This window comes from Panthera leo, chromosome C1 (assembly GCF_018350215.1).
Source record: "Panthera leo isolate Ple1 chromosome C1, P.leo_Ple1_pat1.1, whole genome shotgun sequence".
Lineage (NCBI taxonomy): Eukaryota > Metazoa > Chordata > Mammalia > Carnivora > Felidae > Panthera > Panthera leo.
Window position 1 is genome coordinate 104,835,300 of NC_056686.1, and position 23,911 is coordinate 104,859,210.

At 37.4% G+C, this 23,911-nt stretch overlaps 1 protein-coding gene across 2 annotated transcripts in view; it reads right to left on the reverse strand.

Moving 5' to 3' along the window:
• Positions 1-23,890, reverse strand: part of GOLPH3L (golgi phosphoprotein 3 like) — a 36,864-nt gene extending 12,974 nt beyond the window's left edge. The window contains exons 1-5 of one of the 2 annotated variants that reach the window (XM_042953860.1): positions 23,514-23,890; positions 22,926-23,062; positions 21,316-21,510; positions 1,675-1,806; positions 23-137 (exon numbers count right to left, since the gene is read on the reverse strand). In XM_042953860.1, coding sequence (XP_042809794.1) covers positions 23-137; positions 1,675-1,806; positions 21,316-21,498 — 430 coding nt within the window. In that variant the 5' untranslated portion in view covers positions 21,499-21,510; positions 22,926-23,062; positions 23,514-23,890. The remainder of the gene's footprint in view (positions 1-22; positions 138-1,674; positions 1,807-21,315; positions 21,511-22,925; positions 23,063-23,513) is intronic. The other variant, XM_042953858.1, reaches the window with a different exon arrangement.
• Positions 23,891-23,911: the final 21 nt, after the last annotated feature.

Genomic DNA, 23,911 nt, shown 5'->3' on the forward strand with positions numbered 1-23,911 from the left:
TAGCCATTTTGAGCCATCTTACCTGTGAGTAGCTCTATCCATGTCTGGACGGTTTCTGTGGGTTCAGTTGCTTTGATGTGTTTGAGAGTTTCATCCAGTAAAACATCCCCTGTTGGGCTATCTGACTTTAGCAATACCTTTAAAAGAAGAAACAAGGGACCCTGGTTCATTCCCTTAATTCAAATTAGAATCTTTCAATATACTGTATATACATTATGGGTCAAATGTTGTAGGAAATGCAAAACAACATAACACACTATCCCTGTCCTCAAGAAGTTTAATATCTAGTATGGAGTGATAGTAGGGAGAAAGAAATAACATTTGAAGTGGGCCCTAGTGACAAACTGGATATAAATGATCAGGAAGAAAATATGCAATAATAACTCTTTAGGTCTGGAAAACTAACCTGTGAAACAATTAATAAAGGTATAAAAGAAGAGGAAGCTACTTTAGGGCAAAAGTGGATAAGTTTGGTTTTAACTCAAAAGGGATAGCTAAGTTGAAATGTCTAGTCAAGAGTTAAATATGTTCCTAGAGGCAGAAAAAGAAGACAGGCCTCAGATTTGATAGGTTAATATCATGGAGGTGATAGATAAAGCTAGAAGATAAATGGTATCTCCAAAAGGAAAGAAAGGTATGCAAAAGGATGCAAACTGAGACTCAGATGTTAAGGAATGGAGAAGTATAAGAAATAGGGTACAGGTGGGGTGCCTGGGTGGCTCAGTTGGTTAAGCGTCCAGCTTCAGCTCAGGTCATGATCTTGCAGTCTGTGGGTTTGAGCCTGTCGGGCTCTGTGCCGATAGCTCAGAGCCTGGAGCGTGCTTTGGATTGTGTCTCCCTCTCTGCTCCTCCTCTGCTTGCACTCTCTCTCTCTCTCTCAAAAATAAATAAACATTAAAAAAAATAAAAAAAAAAAAAAAGAAATAGGGTACAGGCAAGAAGCAAGAAAATGTAATATAACAAAGGCCAAGAATGGAGAAAATTTCAAGTAGGGGGAGGTGGTCAAAAAATGTCAAATGCCACGTATAGGTTATGAGAGAAAAATAAATTGAAGACAAAAGAGAAGCTGGTGATAGGGTGCCTGGCTGGCTCCATCAGTAGAGCATGTGACTCATGATCTTATGGTTGTGAGTTCAAGTGCCATGATGGGCATAGAGCCTACTGGTGACACTGAAGAATGTAGTTTTGGTAGAGTTCAGAGTATGACAATGAAGTTATGAGTAGAAAAAATACGTAATAAGAAAACAGAGATGGGAGTCAAGCTCATATGGTGGAGAGGACTTGCTATAAATGGAAGGAGAAAAATCTAATGTTATCTGAGCATGACCAGAATTAAACAAAGACTGCACCCAACCCAGGTGTTTGCCCTCCTCCTATATAACACTCTATTTCATAATGTTATAGTTATAGATACAGAGGAGTAACAATCAACAGCATCCTAAATGTGATTTTTCTGCATAAAAAGACAAAACCATAAACTTCTTGTAACTCTTTAGATAATGGATACTTGAATTTCTCCCTCTGCTATAGGTTAATTAAACCTGTTAGACAATGGGACAGCTGAGTCAGTGATATTTATCTTGTCTCACTACTCAGATCTTCCCATTTCTCCAAAATGGACCATTGGTATCTGCTCTTTCATAAATCAGGAGAATGTTCACAAGGCTGTTGCACCTTTCTGTCCAGTAGTCGCTTCTTACGCATGGTGGGGGGTTCCAGATAGATTCGACCCCGCATGGCCAGCTCTATCAGGATGCCCCCTCGCAGGCCAGATGATATGCAGTCATTCCAGAAAGATGTGTAACCCTAGAAAAGGGGAATAAAAAGAAAAGAATGTTCTGAAAGGGTTATGGGCTAGCAGCAGGCACCTTAAGGATGGTTCATTTCATTGTGATTCATTTCATGTCACATTACGTGTATTCAAAGCATAAAATAACAGAATCTCTCTTTAATTCCCTTCGTCTAAACCCCCGAAATAAGATTTTCTGACTTCAAGCTCTTTGTGAATTCCCAGGGTTCAGCTCCCAGTTAATAATTGGCAGGTCAATTTGTAATTTTTGAAAAGAATTTTGGCTTCTTTGAAATCTGTTTTCATGACATTCTAAATTTCAGAGTATCAATATTAGCAGAAAAATGTATAAACCATCTGAGCCTTTTACTCCTCCAAGACATGGATTATTTGCAAGCCATTTTGATGGATGATGTGGTAGAAATCCAGCTCTGCCACTGACTACGTAAATGCTTTGGGTATGTTATTTCTCAAGTGCAATGTCCTCATCTGTAAAATGTGGACACTAATATCTATCTTTATAAGTTTGCTGTGAGGAATAAATCAGGTGTCCTGTATAAGAAAGCATTTAGTAGAGAACCTGGCTTATAGTAGGCACTTAAATATTGGTTTCCTTTAGTTAGGAGCTAGAGGGGTACAAAGACATAGAAGAAATACCCACTGTCTTAAGAAACTAAAAATCTAACTGGAAAGACCATGCAAACTTGAAGAAAGTTCTATAATAATATAAATTTAAATATTTTTAAAATGTTTTTTTAATGTTTATTTTTGAGACAGAGAGAGACAGAGCATGAACGGGAGAGGGTCAGAGAGAGAGGGAAAAAACAGAATCTGAAGCAGGCTCCAGGCTCGAGCTGTCAGCACAGAGCCAGACACGGGCTTGAACTCACAGACTGCGAGATCATGACCTGAGCTGAAGTCAGAAGCTCAACCGACTGAGCCACCCAGGTGCCCCTATAATAATATAAATTTTAAATAAAAGCTCAATTGAAAAAGCAGGAGACAGGCAAAAATGACTACTGGATGTTTGGTTTAGATGATAGTTTTTCAAATTATAAACCACTTTTGGGCTAGTCAGAAACTTTCATGGGACTTGAACTGAGGTTTGAAAAATAGGTTGAATTTAGCAGTGAGGGAGGGTTTTCCAGATGAAGATAAATCATTCAAATTCTACTTATTTTTCAAGAGAGCATTCTAAGTAAAAGTATAAAGGAAGGAGACATCAAATATGTTTAGAGATCTAACTCAAGGACATAAGATCAAGTTGGCTGTGGGAAGTCTTGATGCTCTGAACTTTTACTGAAAGGCAATATCGAATCCTGAGGATTGTAAGCAAGGAGTTATGATTAACACAAGACCCACCAAAAGTATCAGACCCGTCTAACACTCTACCTTTTGGTATAGCACTCCCTCTTGGAGAGAAGCTGAGTGAGATGTTGGCAGGGAGGTTCTAGCATGGCTTTAAAGCATCACCTTTAAGGATCGCTACATAAATTGGTATTTTAGGGACGCCTGGGTGGCTCAGTCTGACTTTGGCTCAGGTCATGATCTCGCAGTCCATGGGTTGGAGCCCCGCATCAGGCTCTGTGCTGAAAGCTCAGAGCCTGGAGCCTGCTTCGGATTCTGTGTCTCCGTCTCCCTCCCTCTCTCGCTCTCTCTCTCTCTCTCTCTCTCTGCCCCTCCCCCACTCATGCTCTGTCTCTCTCACACTCTCAAAAAAAAAAAATCAGTATTTAAAATTTTTTATTTTATTTATTTTTAAATGCATGTTTATTTTTGAGAGAGAGAGAGCACACAAGCACACAGGAGAGGGGCAGAGAGAGAGAGGGAGAAAGAGGATCCCAACAGGCTCCACACTCAGCACAGAGCCCAACACGGGGCTTGACCTCATGACCTGGGATTGTGACCTGAACCAAAATCAAGAGTTGGATGCTAACACTGATTCAGCCACCCAGGCACACCCTCCACTTTATTTTTATTTAGTATTTTTTTTAAGTTTATTTTACTTTGAAAGAGAGAGAGAGAGAGCAAATGGGGGGGGGGAGGGGAGCAGAGAGAGAGGGAGACAAAATCCCAAGTAGGCTCTGTGCTATCAGTGCAGAACCTGATGCAGGGCTTAAACTCATGAACCGTGAGATCATGACCTGAGCTGAAGCTGGATGCTTAACTGACTGAGCCACCCAGGTGCCCCATATTTTTAAAACAAATCAATATTTAACCACTCTTCTAGTTGACCAATATTTTCTTTTCTTTTTCTTTTTCTTTTTTTTTTTTTTACCACCTCACGTTAGACATTATTATTGGCATCATCATTATTTTATACAGGTCTGATTTACTCAGATGCTTACCAATGTCTTTGCTCACCATTCCTTCTTGCATCTCAGACCTCCTTTCTGGTACCATTTTCCTTCTTCCTAAAGTAGAATTTCCTTAAGTGAAAATCTGTTGGAGCAAACTCTATTTTATCTGAAAGGTCTTTATTTCACCACTATTTTTTTAAAGATAGTTTCTCCGGACATAAAATTCTAGGTTGATAGTTTTATCACACTGACCATATGAAGTCTTCCTCTTCTAGCTTCCATTGTTGCAGTGAGAAATGTATCATTCTCATTGATTGTGGTTTCTTGTAGGTGTGATTGACTTGTCTTTTTTTCTCAGGTTCTGTAAGATCTTCTCCCTTGGTGTTTTGCAGTTCGACTATGACATGACTTTATGTGAATTTCCTTATCCTGTTTGGCATATGCTTCCTGTTTCTATAGGTCCGGTCCATTTCTTAGTTTTCAAAATTTCTCACTTTTTATCTCTAAGAAATTTGACTCTCCTCCGTTTTATTTTTTCCTTGTGGGACATCATTCTTTCTTATTCTAACCCCCATATCTTTAACTCTCTTTCATATTTTCCATTTCCTTTGTCTCTAAATTGCTTTCTGAAGAGTTATTTTATATCTGGCTTCCAATTTTCTCTCTCCATTTATATCTAATGTGTAACCATGAGATTTTGATTTCAACTTTGATTTCTAAAAGTTCTATGTAGTTATTTTTCATATTTGCTTGCTCACTTGTGATCAGTTCTTTTTGTTATTCATTTTGTGATTCTTTTATTTCTTTAAAAATGTCATAGATATTTTATATTGTCTGGTCATTTTAATATCTGAGGTCCACGAATGACCTATTATTTGCTATTTCTGCTGTTTCTTTCTTGTGGGTATTTGCTTCTTTGTACATTTGGCATTTGATTAAGAAGTGGCTCATATTCAATTTTTTTTTTGGTGTGAATCTATGAGATCCTGGAGGCCTAAATTAAAGATGTCTTCTTTCAGAGAGGAAGAGCTATATTTGCTTCTGCTGAGAATCAGGCATAGGGAGGGGGGGACTGGAGGACTGCCACACAACTGGGACCACATTTATTTTATTTTTTAAAAAAGATTTTATTGTATATATATTTTTAAAGCTTATTTATTTATTTTGAGAGAGAGGACATGCAGAGGAGGGGCAGAGAGAGAGAGAATCCCAAGCAGGATACACATTGGCAGGGCTCAAACTCACAAATGGTAAGATCATGACCTGAGCCAAAACCAAGAATAGGATGCCTCAGACGCTGAGCCACCCAGGCACCCCAAAAGATCTTATTTTTAAGTAATCTTTATACCCAATGTGGGGTTCAAACTCACAACCTTGAGATCAAAAGTCACTTGCTTCACTGACTGAGCCAGCTAGGTGCCGCCAACCGGGATCATATTTAAACCTAGCTTCCCCGTTTTATTTCAACACTGCAGTTTATTCCTGACTACCCAATTCCTGGATGTCAGGACTGATTTGGTAATTTGTCCTAGGGCAATCTGGTTTTCTCATCTGTTTATTGATCACCTCTGGGATTTTAAGTTTGATTAAAAATATTTCAAATGCTCCTCCAGTCCAAATTCCTTAGGATAGCACTCAAGCTAAGAAAATGCTCACTGGTCTCTCTCTGACCCCTTCTCCTTGAACACTAGGGCTTAACTTTCCAGAACTATTTTAAGTTGGTTTATCTTTTTTAGTAATCTCTGCACCCAACACGGGGCTCAAACTCACAACCGTGAGACTGAGTTGGATGCTCCTCCAACAGAGCCAGAACTATCTGAGCCGCCAGAACTATCTGAGCCCCCCAGAGCTATCTGAGCCCCCCTCTAGAACTATCTGAGCTCCCCCCCAGAACTATCTGAGCCCCCAGAGCTATCTCAAGTACTCTTAATGTATCATTTTTGCCTACTAGCCTTTGTACACATTGTTCTCTCTGTCCAGAAGAACCAATATACTTCTTCCCCCAACTCCTCCTTGTTCTTAAGGATGGCTTCCAGGAATCACATCTTCCATGTACCTTCTCTAACCATGTCTTTCCTTCAACTCCACCCTCTAGGTTAGGTTCCCCACCTGGGTGTGCCTATATATACTTCTCCCTCATCATTTGTTTTATCACATTGTAATCAATTGTCCTCGGTAGACTATAAATTCCTTAAGGAGAGAGTATCTGACTGATACACAGTATTTCTCAATAAATGTTTCTTGACAGCATAAATTTAGGATTGAAAGTAAATATGTTAACCTTAAACAAAAACAAAAAACAACCCAAAACAAAACAGAACACAAAAAACAAGACAAAAAAGAAAGTAAATATGTTAACCTGGCAAAAGCTCAGTTTGAACCATAAACACCCTTAGACGGACTCGCATTTCCTGAGGGCCTGATCTTAGATTCAAAGCTGGAGTTAGTTCCATCTATTACCTGCATCTGGCTACTCCAAAAGAGTCATAATTTATAACTCCTCTTTAAGGAAGGAGTAGGCTTTTTTAAGGATTTAAGGTTAAACTGCAACTTGCTTTAGAACACATAATTTACTTAAGCATAACTTTTATATAATCTTGGTGATTTTATAAATCTCAACAGGTGTGCAAACACATTAGCCAGTATTAAAGCAATTAGAGGAAACTAATTTGTTTGTTTTCTCATTTCTTCCTGACCATATAACTTCTGTTTCAGGAACAGTGATGCCAGATTGTCATCAGAACTGTAAGTGAGAACTGTAAATAAAGAAACAATGAACAGCAGGATGTAGACACTATGTTTCTGAATATCATTCCCATCCAAGGATCTAATGTAAAACTCCTCAAATGAGTTTTTTTAAACTTTCTTTTTATCGAGTCATATATAATAGAAAAAAAGCTTAAAAATACGCAGAGTTTTAAAAAATAATTATAAATCTAAGGTCCATATTCCCCCAAATAAATCTATCTATCTGAACTGGTGAATTCTCAAACCATCTATAATAACATCTATAAACATAATAAATGATCGTATAAGAGAAAAGAAAAGAAAAGACAGGAAAAGAGATCACATTATAGAAATGTGTAATTTACAGGGGTGCCTGCGTGGCTCAGTCGGTTAAGCATCTGACTTCGCTTGGGTCATTATCTTACAGTTCGTAGATCACACATTAGGCTCTGTGCTGACAGCTCAGAGCCTGGAGCCTGCTTCAGATTCTGTGTCTCCCTCTCTCTCTGCCCCTTCCCTGCTCATGCTCTGTCTCTGTCTCAAAAATAAATAAACAACAACAAAAAAAAAAAAAAAAAAAAAAGAAAGAAAGAAAGAAAGAAAGAAACGTGTAATTTACAACATGGAAGTTTATCTGGAGGGGTTAACAGTCTAGTGCATATTTTCTAGATTTTATATGCCTATTCTATCTTAGTATTATTTACAGAAATGAGATCACACTGAGTGGCAACTTTTTCACTCACCCATTATTTTGGCTATCTTCTCACATGAATTAATATAGATTTACCTCATTCACTGTAATGGCTACCTAGCAGTGCACTTTAGATGTACTATAATTTATCTATCCAAGCCCTTACTGGTGTACATTTGCTTACAGTTTTTTGTCATCACAGACACACACAAAAATGCTATAAAGAAATATTCATTGTTGGTGTTTCTGTTGAATAAATGCCTATAGGAAATTTTGGGGTCAAAGATTGTACATATTTACATTTTTGATAATGTTACTTTATTCTTATAAAAGGTAGGGCATTGAGCTTCCATAAATTCAGACAGTCAACATTTTATGCTTTTCCACCTGGTCTAGTATTTTTTATCCAAACTTCCTTAAAGACACACCTTAAAACAACTCGAAGGTTAAAGATTTTAAAGTTGTCTGCTTGGGGTAAAAAAAGGACAGAAAACAAAGAAACTTAAAGCATCATTAAAAACTATGCTTACAAGGAGTTTTTTAAAATGTTAGAAAATTCCTATGAAAAGTTTAATCAAAAACAGCCAAATACATAATTGTGTATTCAAAATTATCACAATTACACAAAATACCTTACTTTAAAAGAATGAGCCTGCCTTAAAAAATGGTTTTGTGGGGCATCTGGGTGGCTCAGTCAGTTGAGCATCTAACTTTGGCTCAGGTCATGATCTTACGGTTTATAAGTTCAAGCCCCATATCCGGCTCTGCACTGACAGCTCGGAGCCTGAAGCCTGATTCAGATTCTCTCTGCCTCTGCCCCTCCCCTGCTTATGCTCTCCATCTCTCTCAAAAATAAATCAATAAACATTAAAAAATGGTTTTGTAATTTTTTCCAAGTTACCTACACTGAGCAAATATGTTTATTAGGAAAAATATCAGAAAAAAATCTTCCTTTCCACCAAATCTGAAGATTCAACATTAAAACTGCTTCAACCTTCCATAAGAGAAGGAATCTTACTATGTTTTCTTGAAATCTTTTCTATATGCTCAGTGTCTGTATAATAATCTCTGGATCGGGATGTCAAGAATTACCAGAAAAAAAAAAAGAATTATCAAAAATGAAAATTATACAAGCAAAACTAGTTTTTTCCTTTAAAAAATTACCTTAAAAAGAGTTAATGTGCTGTTTTTCTTTCTTCCCTTTTTTTTTTTAATATTTATTTTGAGAGAGAGAACTCACATCATGGGGGAGAGGCACAGAGAGAGAGAGGGAGAGAGAGAATCCAAAGCAGGCCCCAAGCTATCAGCAAGGAGGCCCAATGTAGGGGCTCGATTCCACAACCCTGAAATCATGGACCTTAGCCAAAATCAAGAATGGAACGCTTAACCAACTGAACCCCCAGGAGCCCCTGCCAATAGAAATATTTCATAAAAGAGATTAAGCATTAAAACCTAACTCTGCTTAATCATAAGGGGGAACGAGGAACTGTGACCTGGATGTTATTCTGGTTTAACACATGACTTCAGCATTACTGAGAGGCTGGACTATTAACCCAGACAAATGAACAAAATTTCTCGATCAGCTTCATGAAGATGATGTCCTTTCAGGCTTATTCAGGGAGTTGGGTGAGGAGGGTGGGAGGGAGGGGAAAGTAGGTGATGGGCATTGAGGAGGGCACCTGTTGGGATGAGCACTGGGTGTTGTATGGAAACCAATTTGACAATAAATTTCATATTAAAAAAAAAGGAAGTTGGGTGAAAGATGCAAAGCTAGTCATAATGATCAGGTTATAAATTTTCTCAACTTCAGTTGAAGTTTTTTTTTTCCTTAAAATAAAACCATCGTCAAAAGTTCAGAAAATTAAAAAGGAAACATGATAATGCCTTGTCAGTGAAAGAGAAATTCAAAATAAAGGAAAGCAACTGGTCATCTCTGAATATTCCTTCATAAGGTTTAAATCACATTCTGGCCAAGAAAAATATCCTTCATTTCTTTTTTTGTTTGTTTAATTTTTTTTAACATTTATTTATTTTTGAGAGACAGAGCACAAGCAGGGGAGGGGCAGAGAGAGAATGAGACAGAATCCGAAGCAGGCTCCAGGGTTTGAGCTGTCAGCACAGAGCCTGACATGAGGCTTGAACTCACAAACCGTGAGATCATGATCTGAGCCAAAGTCGGACGCTCAACCGACTGAGCCACCCAGGCGCCCCAAATATCCTTAATTTCTTACTCTAAAAAACTTAAAAGTGATTGTAGCACCAAAAGCAGAAATCTCTATGATTTTCTTTTCCCACAATCTGTTATTTATGAGAAAAAGGAATTTTCACTGCTACACAGTATCCAAAGAGAAAAGAAGAAAACAGATAGTTAAGGGGAGTAAAAATCTGAAAACATGTATGTGGCCCTAAATCTATTCCCCCACAACTCTTTTTTTTTAATTAAAAAAAATTTTTTTTATGTTTTATTTATTTTTGAGACAGAGAGAGACAGAGCATGAGCGGGCGAGGGGCAGAGAGAGAGAGAGAGAGAGAGAGAGACAAAATCTGAAGTAGGCTCCAGGCTCTAAGCTGATAGCACAGAGCCGGATGCGGGGCTGGAACCCACAAACTGTGAGATCATGACCTGAGCCGAAGTCAGATGCTTCACCAACTGAGCCACCCAGGTGCCCCACACACAACTCTCAAATAATTTAAAATAGATTTAAAAACACTTAAAGGTAAGTATAGTATGTTCAAACCTCAGAAGAACAAAACTAGGTAAATGTAGATACACCTTGTGTTTTCAAACAGCTTTTTCTCCCTGATTAAAAAGCAGTGTATATATATTTCAGAAAAATTGGAAAGAAAAAAAATCTTAAAAAATTAATATGATGCATAAATTTCATCATCCTATTATCTCTTGGGCTTATGTAAAACCAGATTTTTCTTTAAACACACAATACACATTTCTTCTCTCATAACCACTAATTTCCCCATATGCTTCTTCCCCAACTTCAATTTTGGGGCTATCCTTCACAGAACAGCTTTGTATGAATTATGAAATGACAGAATGTATATATTATAAATTGTCACAAAATACTGGGGAATAGAGGTAGAACAAACTGTGAGCCACATAGTTTGTAATCTCATCACCTTTCATAACAGGGAGTCAATAGGATATGGTGTAAAATGGAATCATGTGGTTAAGAAAATGTCTTGTTTTTTTCTTTTTAACATCTTTGGCTTAACATTCTCAAACACACACCAAAGAGAGAGATTATGAACCTCTATGTACCCATGACCTAGCTTCAACAGCTATCAATATATACACATCTCTCATCTATACATGTCCCTGCTCCCCAGATTATTTCAGTACAAATCCCAGTCATTGTAACATATCATCTATAAAAATCACCATACTCTCCCCAAGACATGCAGGTTTTTAAAAAAAACTGTAATACTAATATCATACCTAAAAATTAACAAGAATTCCTTAATTTTATCAAATATTCAGTTAGCCTTCAAATTCCATCAATTGTTTAATACATATTTTTTTACTGTTTATTTTTGAGAGAGAGAATGAGTGTGTGTGTGTGTGTGTGTGTGTGTGTGTGTGTGTGTGTAGGGGTGGGGGCAGAGAGAGAGGGAGACACAGCATCTGAAGGAGGCTCCAGGCTCTGAGCTGTCAGCACAGAGCCCGATGCGGGGCTTGAACTCACAGACTGCGAGGTCATGACCTGAGCTGAAGTCAGGCGCTAAACCAACTGAGCCACCCAGGCGCCCCAATACATATTTTTATATAGCTGGTTTGTTTCAATCAACAGCCAAACAAGGTCCACACATACATAGCTTTATGTTTTTCATAAGATCTTTTTTTTTTTTTTATCTTTAGTGGGCCTTTTAGTAAATAATATTTTGTGATGAACAAAAGCAAGATTCAGTTTAATTTCCCTTTTATGTAAATTCAAGTAACATCACACTTATCACTTTTTTAAAAAATGGAATAAATCATTCTACTTGTGCTATTTTAAAAGTAAAACGTAATAAATATAATTTTACTTAAATTTAACATAAGAAAGAGAAAATGAAGTGAAACTGAAGGAATTATTGAACTTCAAACATTTCTTTATTATAAGAGGTATCTCCTACAAGACTGCTTTCTAAGAAAGATTATTAAGAGGTACCTAGAAAAGTCTATAAGGATTTTTCTATAAATATTTTAATAGCAATTACTTTTCAGGGGTGAGATTATGGGTGAATTTTATTCTCTTCTTTAAACTTTTTATAGGGGCACCTGGGTGGCTCAGTCGGTTAAGCATCCAACTTCAGCTCAGGTCATGATCTCACGGTTCGTGAATTCGAGTCCCACATCAGGCTCCATGCTGACAGCTCAGAGCCTGGAGCCTGCTTCTGATTCTGTGTCTCCCTCTCTCTCTGCCCCTCCCCCACTCACGTTCTGTCTCTCAAAAACAGATGAATGTTAAAAAAATTTTTTTTAAAGTTTTTATAAAAAAGTGAGGTATAATTTATATAGAATGAGATGCACAGATGTTCAGTTTGTTTTGACAAATGCATATATCCCCATATTTCACAGCCCTATCACTAAGTTCTCTCATGTAGACTTTTATCTCAATTTCTTAGTATAAACATATTTTACTTTTAAAATAATAAAGATTTTTTTTAATCTTAGACCGATATTTATTTATTTAAATTAAAAAAATTTTTTTAATGTTTTATTTATTTTTGAGAGAGAGGCAGACAGAATGTGAGCGGGGTGGGGTGGCGGGGGCAGAGAGAGAGGGAGACACAGAATCTGAAGCAGGCTCCAGTCTCGGAGCTGTCAGCACAGAGCCCAACGCGGGGCTTGAACCCACAAAAGGTGAGATCATGACCCCAGCTGAAGTCTGAAGTTGGACGCTCAACTGACTGAGCCCCCCAGGCACCCCCTCTTAGACCGATTTTTAAAAGAAGTCAATAATACCATAAAGAAGGGTGAGCACAATCCACCAATGAACACATGAAAACCTGAAGACACTTTATTCAGTCTCTCTCTGTCTATTAAGTACGCTCCATTCCCAATATGGGGCTTGAACTCACAACTCTGGGATCGAGAGTCAGAAGCTCTACTGACTGAGCCACCCAGGCCCCCTCAGTAGTTTTTTCTATTTGCCATTCCCACCTTAAACCTTCTGGACAACTGTGAATAGGAGAGAGCAAACACAGAAAGTAACGAGTAACCTCCAAGGAATTTCCACCTCTTCCACTATTTTTGTCTTTCTCTTCCATGTTCTTATAGCACTTTTTGTACCTTTCTTACAGCACTTACATACTGTATCTAGTAGTACAGTTATTGTATACATATCTTTTCTCCCATTTCAGATTCAAATGCTTCTTGATGAAAGATAAACACATCTTAATTATTTCTGTTTCCTTACTTTATTCAGCAGCTTGGACAGAGCAGGTGCTCAATAAATGGTGCCTGACTTGAACTGAAGGAAACATCACATCATTATACAGTTTTAATGACACTTCCTGAGGTTGAACTGCACTCCAGGTGGATATAAGTAAATATTACAAAATTATCTCTAAAACCTTCCCACTTCCTCTCAACTCTTCTAAATCACTGTTATGGGGTTAACTGTGTCTCCCCAGAATCCATATGTTGAAACCCTAATCCCCAGTACCTCAGAATGTGACTGTATTTGGAGATAGTGCCTTGAAAGAGGTGATTAAGTAAATAAAGCTTTTAAGGAGGCCCTACTCCAATCTGACTGGTCTTTATAAGAAGAAGAAATTTGGACACAGAGACACTAGGGATGCATGTACAGAAGAACAACCATATAAGGACATAGTGAGAAGACGGCCCTCTGTAAGCCAAGTAAAGAGGCCTCAGGAGAAACCAAATCTTGGACTTCAAGCATCCAGAACTATGGGGGAAAAAAATTCTGTTGTTTAAGCCACCCAGTCTGTGGTATTTTGTTATGGCAGCCCTAGCAAACTTAATACAACATACTCCTGCACAAAAATCTAAAAGAAGCTTATGTATTCATTTGGTCTTAGCTTTAAAGTTAAAGAAAGGGGTGCCTGGCCGGCACAGTTGGTTAAGATGTCCTCTTTTTTTTTTCTTTCTTCTCCCCCCACCCCCCGCAAGTGTCCTGACTCTTGATTTCAACTCAGATCATGATCTCACTGTTCGGGAGTCCAAGCCCCGAGTCAGGCTCCACACTGATAGCGTGGAGCTTGCTTGGGGATCCTCTTTCTCTTCTCTCTCTGCTCCTCCCCTGCTCGTGCACACGTGCGTGCACTCTCAAAAAGAAATAAACCTAAAAAAATAAAATTAAAGAAAAAGAACCCTACCTACTCATTTGTATCTTTTTAGTATAATAGTCTCCTCTTCCTTCCATAAGAAAAATGTATGACATGGGATCTAATCTATGGCTGTCATTGTGAACTGAGAAGAAAAATATAATGCCTATTTATTTACACACTAGACTTTCTGAAGATATGGTTATAATAAATATCATTTATTGCCTCTTTTAAAGCTTATTTATTTTGAGAGTGAGAAAGTGCGGGAGGAGCGGAAGGGCAGAGAGGGAGAGAGAATCCCAAGAATCCCTGATGTGGGGCTCGAATTCATGAACTCTAAGATCATGACCTGAGCCGAAATCAAGAGTCAGATGCTTAACTGACTGAGCCACTCAGGCACCCCTCATTTACTGCCTCTAAACATTTTTCATTTTGTAAATTGGATTATTGAAACTTCTTATTGGACTTATTGTTTCTTATATGTTTACTTTTTTTTTTTTTAAGTTTATTTATTTGGGGAGAGAGAGAGAGCATGAACAGGGGAGGGGCAGAGAGAGAGGGAGAAAGAATCCGGAGCATGCTCCGGCTCTCAGCACATAGCCCGATGCGGGACTCGAACCCACCAACCGTGAGATCATGACCCAAGTGGAAATCAAGAGTCAGATGCTTACCCGACTGAGTCACCCAGACACCCCTGGACTTATTGTTTCTTATGACCAGGGTATCTTGTTTGACAGAAGAAACAAAAGAGAAAAAATGTGTAGGACTTTCATATTTCCTCCTTAAAATGTGAGGTAGTAGGATGAAACTAAGATAAAATTGTATCATTGAGAATTGCTAAATGGTACTTTCTCTTATTCTGCCATTATTGATGTCAACTTAATATTTTTATGGGATCCCAAAGTCTTCAAGAGTGCGCTTTGCTAAAACAAAACAAAACAAAACACAGTGGGCTTTGCTAGGGTATTACATATTGGAATAAGAAAACCAGGGATAAAGCTTGAGAAAAATAACTTGTGCCAAAAATTACTGCAGAACATAATAATCTTTTATCTCTATAGGAGGTATAAACTCCATATAAAACTATTTTAGGAGATGAAATATTTGGTTTTCCACTAAGCATTAACAATCCTGAACAATTTTCTTTGTTCGTCAAGAAATACAGAAAAATATGTGATACGTGTTTTGCAAGCATGCCCCTTCTTAAACTGTACTTGGAGTCAGTTTTTTTTTTTTTTTAAATTTTTTTTTTTTTTAACGTTTATTTTTGAGACAGAGACAGAGCATGAACAGGGGAGGGGCAGAGAGAGAGGGAGACAAAGAATCCGAAACAGGCTCCAGGCTCTGAGCCATCAGCACAGAGCCCGACGCGGGGCTCGAACTCACGGACCAGGAGATCGTGACCTGAGCCGAAGCCGGACGCTCAACCAACTGAGCCACCCAGGCGCCCCTTGGAGTCAGTTTGAACATAAATTCCATCACTTCTTGGCCAATTAACCATCTGACTTTGCTTTCATAAAGATAAGATGATGTTTGCCTTGCAGGATCAAGCATGAGAAAGTGCAAATTGTTTTGAAGACTCTTAAGTTGTATAAACACACAAAAAAAGGACACAAAGACGTGGACTGGCTCACATCAAATGTATAGGTTCAGTGGCTACAGCCAAAGGTCCAAATATAAGTAGGTGGTTTTTATCTTAATATCCATGCCAGATATTTTGAAAGAGAACAGTGTGCAGTTAGGGGTTGGGGGTATATGGAGAGGCAGGCCTCTCAATTAAATAGCTTAAACTATATTTCCTACTGTTAAAATAGGACTTTGATCTTCCATTTTTCTTCTTTTTGTACCAATAGTAAATTTGGGGGGTTATATGAATGGATATAATAAAAAAAACAAAACGGTTCTTTTTTTTTTTTTAACAGCCTATGTTAATAAAAAACCACAAAACCTGACAAACAAGTCTTTCTGATACACTTGCTCTATTTACAATGGCAAAAACTACTGACAAGGGATTTATTGTTCATTTTGTGCAATCAGGAAACTAAAAGACCAGGCAGTGACCTAAATGAGACTTTTAAACTTTTGATTTTAATAAAATATTTTAGGACCCAGCAACTTTTCCTTTCCTTTTTTTTCTTTAGAGAGAGAGAAAGAGTGAGAGTGGGGGAGGGAGCAGAGGAAAAGAGAGAGAGAATCTTTTTTTTTTTTTTAAATTTAAAAATCTGTCAGCGCAGAGTCTCACACTGGGCTTGAATTCACGAACCGTGAGTGAGGTCATGACCTGAGCCAAAATCAAGAGTCATACGCTTAACTGACTGAACCACCCAGATACCCCTGATTTATAATTTTTCTATATATATGAATAGTGGCATTGTTTGAAAGAACATAACTGATAAATACAAGAATATTCTTATCAGCACTGTCTATAATGGACTCCTGAATGTCTGTTAACCACGAGAATGAATGAATAGTGGTATACTGATATAACTGAAATACTATATTCCAATGAACTGAATTAAATTAAATGATATGCAACAACATGGGATGAATCTCAAACATCATACTGAGCAAAAGAATACGTAACAGTATAATCGATAGATACGTAACAGCGTAATCGAATAACATACAGTTTAAAAACATGCAAAACTAAAATACATTGTTTAAGGATATATATACATGTTCAGAGTAGCAGGAAGTGCAGTAGCATGTGATCAGGGAAGGGTACAAGAGGATGACCCCACGATATGTGTTTTATATATTTTTCTAGATACGCTGTATTTCACAATTTTAGAAAGGTTAAACAATAAAATACAGAACTGAATGCCCAGCTAAGTTTTGGTAGTTGACTTTCAAAACAACTGAGTTCATTTAAAGGAGATGAGATGTTTTTAAATATCTGTTGTGATTCCAGTTGCAAATCACTGAAACTATCACAAGCATTCAGCTGATTTTTTTCCCCCTAGAACTTGTTTCTCTTCACAAACTAACTCTTGCTCATCTTCAGAATTCAGGTTAAGAGTTATCACCTCCCAGAAGTCTTTCCCAGTATCTCTTTCCTCCCCTATCCCACTAGCACTCTCTACCACCCACTTGGGTTGGGTTTCTTTCCTCTTTGTTCCCTCAGTCCCCACAACACAGTCACACATATATCACATGTACTGCAATGGTCTGCTGACTTTCCCTATCCCCCTTCCAGCCTCTCCAGCCACTCTCATCCCACTAGACTATAAATGATCTCAAAAGTAGGGACTATTGTCCCTGCAGAGTATTGGGTTATAAACAAAGAATCCTATGGAAATCTTCAGCAAAATCTAACTTTGGGACTTTGGAATACAAAGTTTAACACTTAGAAGGTGGTTTTTTTTGTTTGTTTGTTTGTTTTTTTTACAACAAACCTAGGTTTGCATGGCCACAAACCTAAAGCCATGCAAAAACAAGAAATTATATACATATCAAAACATATACTCACAAAGAACATAGAGTAAAAATATCACTAAGTCATTAATTTGTACACAAAAATGAAATGGGCTTTACTCTTTTCATTCGGCTGATCGCATTACTTAAAGGAAAGAATCTATAACTGTAGAGAACGAACTGATGGTTACCAGAGGCGAGGTAGCTGGGGAGATGGGTGAAATTAGGTCAAAGGGATAAACAGTACACTTATCGTGATGAGCACTGAGTAATGCACAGAATTGTTGAATCACTATATTATACTCCTAAGTATAAAACTGTATGTAATGACACTGGAATTAAAATAAAAATAAATAAAGAGTCTAAAAGTCTCTACCTGGCATTCAAAAATCTGCCACACTCTATAGTCTGAATCTAATTTGCCAATTTTGACTCTCCTTGTTCTCCAAGAATGCCACCTACTTCAGTCATAGTGGTTACTTATCTCCCAAACTTATCAAGCTCATACTTGCAGGTTCCCTTATCCAGAATATGTTTCCTTCACTCCAGTTACATTAGTCCTACCTTTCTTAAAGGTCCAGCTTGTTTTACTACCTCCTATTCTTCCCCCATGATGATCTCTCTTCCTTCCAACTCTCTTGGCTTTTTTACCATTCTAACATGGAAAACTTGGGATTTTTACTGTTGTTTACTTCTCTAAAAATCTTTTGAATTGTGAAATATAAGACACACACAGAAGAGTGCATGAAACAAAAGTGAAAAAAGCTCAATGACTTATCTCTAAGTGAAAAATCCATGAAACTTTCTGCAAGTACAGAAACAGGAAACTGTTAGTACCCAGAAAGCTCGTGTTCTTTTCTAACCACTAATACCTACCCCCCCACTTCCCACACTTCCTAAAGAAAGGTAGGCACTATGCTCACAACTATGGTAATCCCTTTTGTGCTTTTCTTTACAGTTTTAATCACCTAAATACACAAACCCAAACACTATAGTTTAGTTTTTTAAAAATTTTATATACATGAAATCACACAGTATGTCTTTTGTGTCTGGCTTCCAGTACTGAACATTACATGAGAATCATATATGTTTTATAACAATGTTCATTTTAATTCTGTATAGAAAAGATATTTATGTTCATTTAAATAAATGGACAATTCATTTTTATCTATTCTGCAGTGGATGGACCTTTGGATTACTTAGCTTTTATTTTATTTTTATTTTTTAGTAATCTCCACATCCAACGTGGGGCTTGAACTCACAACCCCAAGCTCCAGAATCCTATGCTCTACTGACTGTGCCACCCAGGTGCCTTTGTGTTAGTTTAGTTTTACAAGGTATCAATGTCTTGTCTCCCCTGCTGGAATTCAAGTTTCTTGAAGCCAGGGACCATATATTATACTATTTTATATTTACCTTAGTATTTGTACAATGCTAAGCACATAATGGGTACCCCCAATCATGCTAAATAATGATTAAATAAATCTATGAGTAGTTTAGGAGTTGAGAAGAAAATAATTAGTGCTGGAAATCAACTAATAATTTTAGAGATAGTTATATAACTGGAATTTTGGAACAACACTACTACTTTAATAAATCAGAAGGTTTGACCTCTCCTATTTATTTACACCTAAGGATTTGTCATTTCTTGTTCTTCCTAAGCCAACTGAAAGGTAAAAACATATTTTGTCAACTATTTTCAAAATGAAATGAGAACAATTCAAAAGGTTAATTGTTACATGCTCATCTTTGAATGGTATCTTGCCAGAGTTCCTTTATTTTTTACTCTATTTCCTTAAATTTATATTAACTATTATACATTTAAAAACACACAAAGAGAAGTCCAAAGTTAGATTCTCTACAAAACAGAAACAAAAATTCTACTATCTAAGGTCAGCAGGAAATTAATCATTCCTATTCAAAAGTAAAATAACCAAATAGATGTTTAGTTCTAAAATGCTCTTCTACAGTCAGTGAAGGTTTCCTAGGCACTGTGTAAACATCTCAAAACAATATTTATACCACCTAATCTTCAGACCTACTCTCATGTTCTCTTGGAGAGTCAATTTTGTGTTTTCATTTGTTTGATTTTTATAAAACTAGAGCTTCATAAACTTTCTCAGCAAACAGGAAAATATACTTGTGGGCAAGATTTTCTGATTTTTCCATGTCTTGGTCAAGTACATATATGATGTCTTTAATATTAGTTTTACCAATACACAAGCTATAACAAGTCTTATAAATTTTGTTCAAGTTGGTAATCTGACATGACAAAAAATTGTGAAAGGAAAAGTGGTAAAGAAAATAAAATGGGGGCAACTGGGTGGCTCGGATAGTTAAGGGTCTGACTTTGGCTCATGTCATGATCTTATGGTTTGTGGATTTGAGCCCCACACTGCACAGCCTGCTTGGTATTCTCTCTCTTCCTCTCTCTTTTCCTCCCCCGCTCACACACTTTCTCTCAAAATAAATAAAAACTTTAAAAAAAAGAAAAAAGAAACAAAGGTAATCCTAAATTGAGGAATTGGTGCAGAAAAGAACACGTGTTATTAGATGTATGTAGCCAATTCATTACTAGCTAAGGACAATTATCAGAGCAAAATTTCGTATTTTTTTAAGCTTATTTATTTTTGAGAGAGAGAGAGAGAGAGAGTGAGCGGGGCAGGGGCAGAGAGAGAGGAAGACAGAGGATCTGAAGCAGGCTCTGTGCTGACAATAGAGAACCTGATGTGGGGCTTGAACTCATGAACTGTGAGATCATAACCTGAGCCAAAGGCAGACCCTTAACCAACTGAGCCACCCAGGCACGCCCAACTTTAGTATTTAAAAAAAAATCCTTTTTTAATGTTTTTATTTATTTTTGAGACAGAGAGAGACAGAACATGAGCTGGGGAGGGCAGAGAGAGAGGGAGACACAGAATCCGGAGCAGGCTCCAGGCTCTGAGCTGTCAGCACGGAGCCTGATGCGGGGCTCGAACTCATGGACTGTGAGATCATGACCTGAGCCGAAGTCAGATGCTTAACCGACTGAGCCACCCAGGTGCCCCCAACTTTAGTATTTTTTAATGTAAAGTAACACTTTAACTTGCTAAGTTTCCAAACAGAGCCCAATAATAAATGTGCCTTTATTATTATTGTATTTACTAAAGACTTTCTTGGAAAGGAAGTAGACTGTTTAAAATATTACATTTATATTTCTTCATAACCTCTTCATTAAAGAAGAAAGTGAAACACAATAAAAAGTTAAATTACAGAGGCATGTGGGTGGCTCAGTCGGTTTAAGCACCCGACTTCAGCTCAGGTCATGATCTCACAGTTCACGAGTTCAAGCCCTGCACTGGGCTCCAAAGCCTGGAGCCTCCTTCAGATTCTGTGTCTCCCTCTCCCTCTGCCCTTTCCTCGCTCACATGCTCTCTTTCTTTCTCTCAAAAATAAACATTAAAAAAAAAAGTTAAATTATAAATGAAAGATGATGTATAGTACTAGTAGGAAAGCCAACACATATATACCACAAATATGTACCACAAGACTTGTTATCTCAAGAGTAATTCTATTACAAAATGTTCTATTAATAAGGGAAAACTGCAATTAATTTAAAAACATTTTCTAAATTAAAATATTTCTTATCAGTTATTGATATTTAACTTCTAAAGATCCAGAAAATAGAATTAAAAAATTATTTCTACTGTATTGTAAGAAACCTACCCACTGTTTATTTTTGTAAAACAGCTAATCATACATGTTCCTTGTCGTTTAAAAGATTTTCCTCTCCACAGCTCAAGACAACTTCATTGTGTGGGCCTGCTTAGTGTAATAGGAAGTTATTTCACCTTCAATCTGGCTGGGGAACTACAAGTACCAAAATTTACACTGTGTTATATTCTCTCTTGTCTCTTCCAGAATTTTGGAGTAATTTTGTAATTAAATTACATTTCAAGTAATTATACTTCTGGATTTCATCCTCCCCAAACTCCCCCATCCCTCAGATAGCTAGAGCACAATTCCAAGGCCAACTGAGCATTCATGAAAATATTCTGTCAGGTTACTTCCTAAAAACATTCTGACATTCAGGAGTCTTTGAGACGGGCTACCAAACCCAACTGCATTACCTCTTTATCTTTTAGTCCCAGGAGCAATACTTCTTCCATAAGGGTGAGGCGAATATCCTTAGAGTCACCAGAGTCCTCATTGTCTGGACTCTTGTCTTGATTAGTGTCTTCCTCACTTTCCACCTTCTTTTCAGAGTTCTTGCCTACTTCAGTGCGACGGGCCCGGTGAGTTAAAGTGGTCATTCTCACCTGTTTCTGAAGGGGGGGGGGGGGGCGGTGACAAAAAAATATCTGTATGCATGCTTATGTAAACAAAAACATACATATTAACATACTACAAATGTATAGAAATATGAAATATATACAAACTTAAATAAAGGAATAATGACCAGAAAAACTAGGTTAACATATCTTTCCCAAAGTACACAGAAGGCACTGACAGAAAAATAAAATCAGTGATTTTAAAGAATGGTAGAAATGATTATCTTTTAAGTCTGCCAATTTTACGTGCATAGTCTATAACCCAGGAGTATATATCCATCATGGTAATTCCTTTCACAAAATGGATCCTCCCCAAGTTAAATATTATGGGACAGCATAAACATTGTGGAGCATCCAGGTCCAAAAGGCATATAATAATTTATATATAATTTGTATAAGCATTCAATGGCACATTATAATACACAAAAGAGAAAATTAAAAAATAAGAAAAACTAAATATAAACATATATTCTCATATTGTCTTCCCATAACTTAATAACTCACTTCATGAACTCCCTTTGGAAATCACTGCTACAGAATAATACTTAGAAGATCACTTGTAGTAATTCTATATAGCCAGAAAACTTTCATCTCTATCCCTAGCTAGCCATCTTGCAAATACACAAACAGCTGCCAACAAAAAGTACCAGCAAGAGAATATTAAAAGATTAACAAATTCTTTGTCAATTACAAAAAACAAAAAAACAAAAAAACAAAGCACTTTTATACCATATACCACAGATGTTTTAAAAATCTACACTCAAGAGAAAGTGCAATAAATCATCTGTGATAAAGTTTAAAATTAGCGTACTTTATTTTAAATAAATCTAAACATCCATTTTTAAGATGATATACAATAAATATTTTTCATCAGAAATCATTTATTTTTATTTATTTATTTTTAAAAATTTTTTTTAACGTTTATTTGTTTTTGAGACAGAGAGAGACAGAGCGTGAACAGGGGAGGGGCAGAGAGAGAGGGAGACACAGAATCTGAAACAGGCTCCAGGCTCTGAGCTGTCAGCACAGAGCCCAACAAGGGGCTTGAACTCACAGACCGTGAGATCATAAGAATATCTTTTTTAAGACCAAAAGAATGCATTCAAGAGCCTCTGTGACTGGATCCCATCCTACCTTCTAGCAATATTTCCCATTACATTACTCTCAATTATGTACTGTTAACAAACCATTTCTCAAACATGTCCCATGCTGCTACTTCTCCTCCTTTGTACATGTTGGTGTTCTCTCCTTTTTCCCTTCCTCTCTATTACCTACCCATTCTTCAAAGGTCTATTGAGGACCCAGGTAAAGCCTTAAGTGAATCTCCTTCTCCATTACCCATGTATGTCCCATGGCCAGAATTGGTCTCTCTCTCAGCTGTACTTTCACAGAACTTTATTTATACTTACATCCTTTAAAGTATTTATTATAGTCTTTCTTTTGGTATGGCTGTCTCTCAACTGTAAACTTCTTGAGGGCAGGGATATTGTCTTCTTGGGTTTTTATAGTCTCCATAGCAACTAGCACAATGTCTTTAACGTTGTAACTGCTCAATAAATATATACTGATTAAAATGAATACTCAGAAATGCATGTGAACATTTTTAAGAGAAATACAAGTGAAGTGACTTACAAGAGATTGTTTATACAAGGCTATATTTCAAATATAATTCTTGGTGGGAGGCGGGAAGAAGAGTGGAGGAGGAAAAAATAAAACATAAAATAAATGCTTACAGGCATTAGCCTTATTTGGCACTGTGAATAGGGTTTATTTCCTAACCCAATCCAAAAAAACTTTAGGTCTTCAGAGAAAAAAAAAAAAAATTAAGGGGAATTTTGAGGAACTAACACCCCCTCGACATTTACAAGTTAAAAACACTATTTGAAAAAAAAAAAATGGCCAAAAACTAACTAAATAAGAACCTCCCTCTCCTCAGAAAATAAAAAATCTGGAGGCTGTTTTTGGACGTTAGGAAATGTATATCCTCCGTTGCTTACCTGACGTTACTCCTGGGTTACGGCCCGACGCAGGTTGCAGCTTGCGCTCTGTTTTAGGGGGACACCTGTTCCCCCTGTTCCCCCCCGTCCTAGTAGGTAGAAAAACTTCTCAGCCACGCAGAGAGCACAAACTTCCTGATCCTTCGATGCAGAGAAGGAATAACACATCAGCTTCCTCAGGATCGCTAGGCAACCTACCTTGGTGTTTCTTCATTGGACCAATCAGAAACCGCCAAGGTTGAGCCCAGCCAATCGGAGCTTACGAGGGGAGGCTCTCCTCGGGCTATTGTGTTGCGATCCCGACAAATACCACCAAAAGGAGGCAGGTTTGGGTCAACCTGACAGCTGGTCAATCCAATGAAGTAACCTTGGTAGAAGAGAGGAAAGGGAGCTGAGAT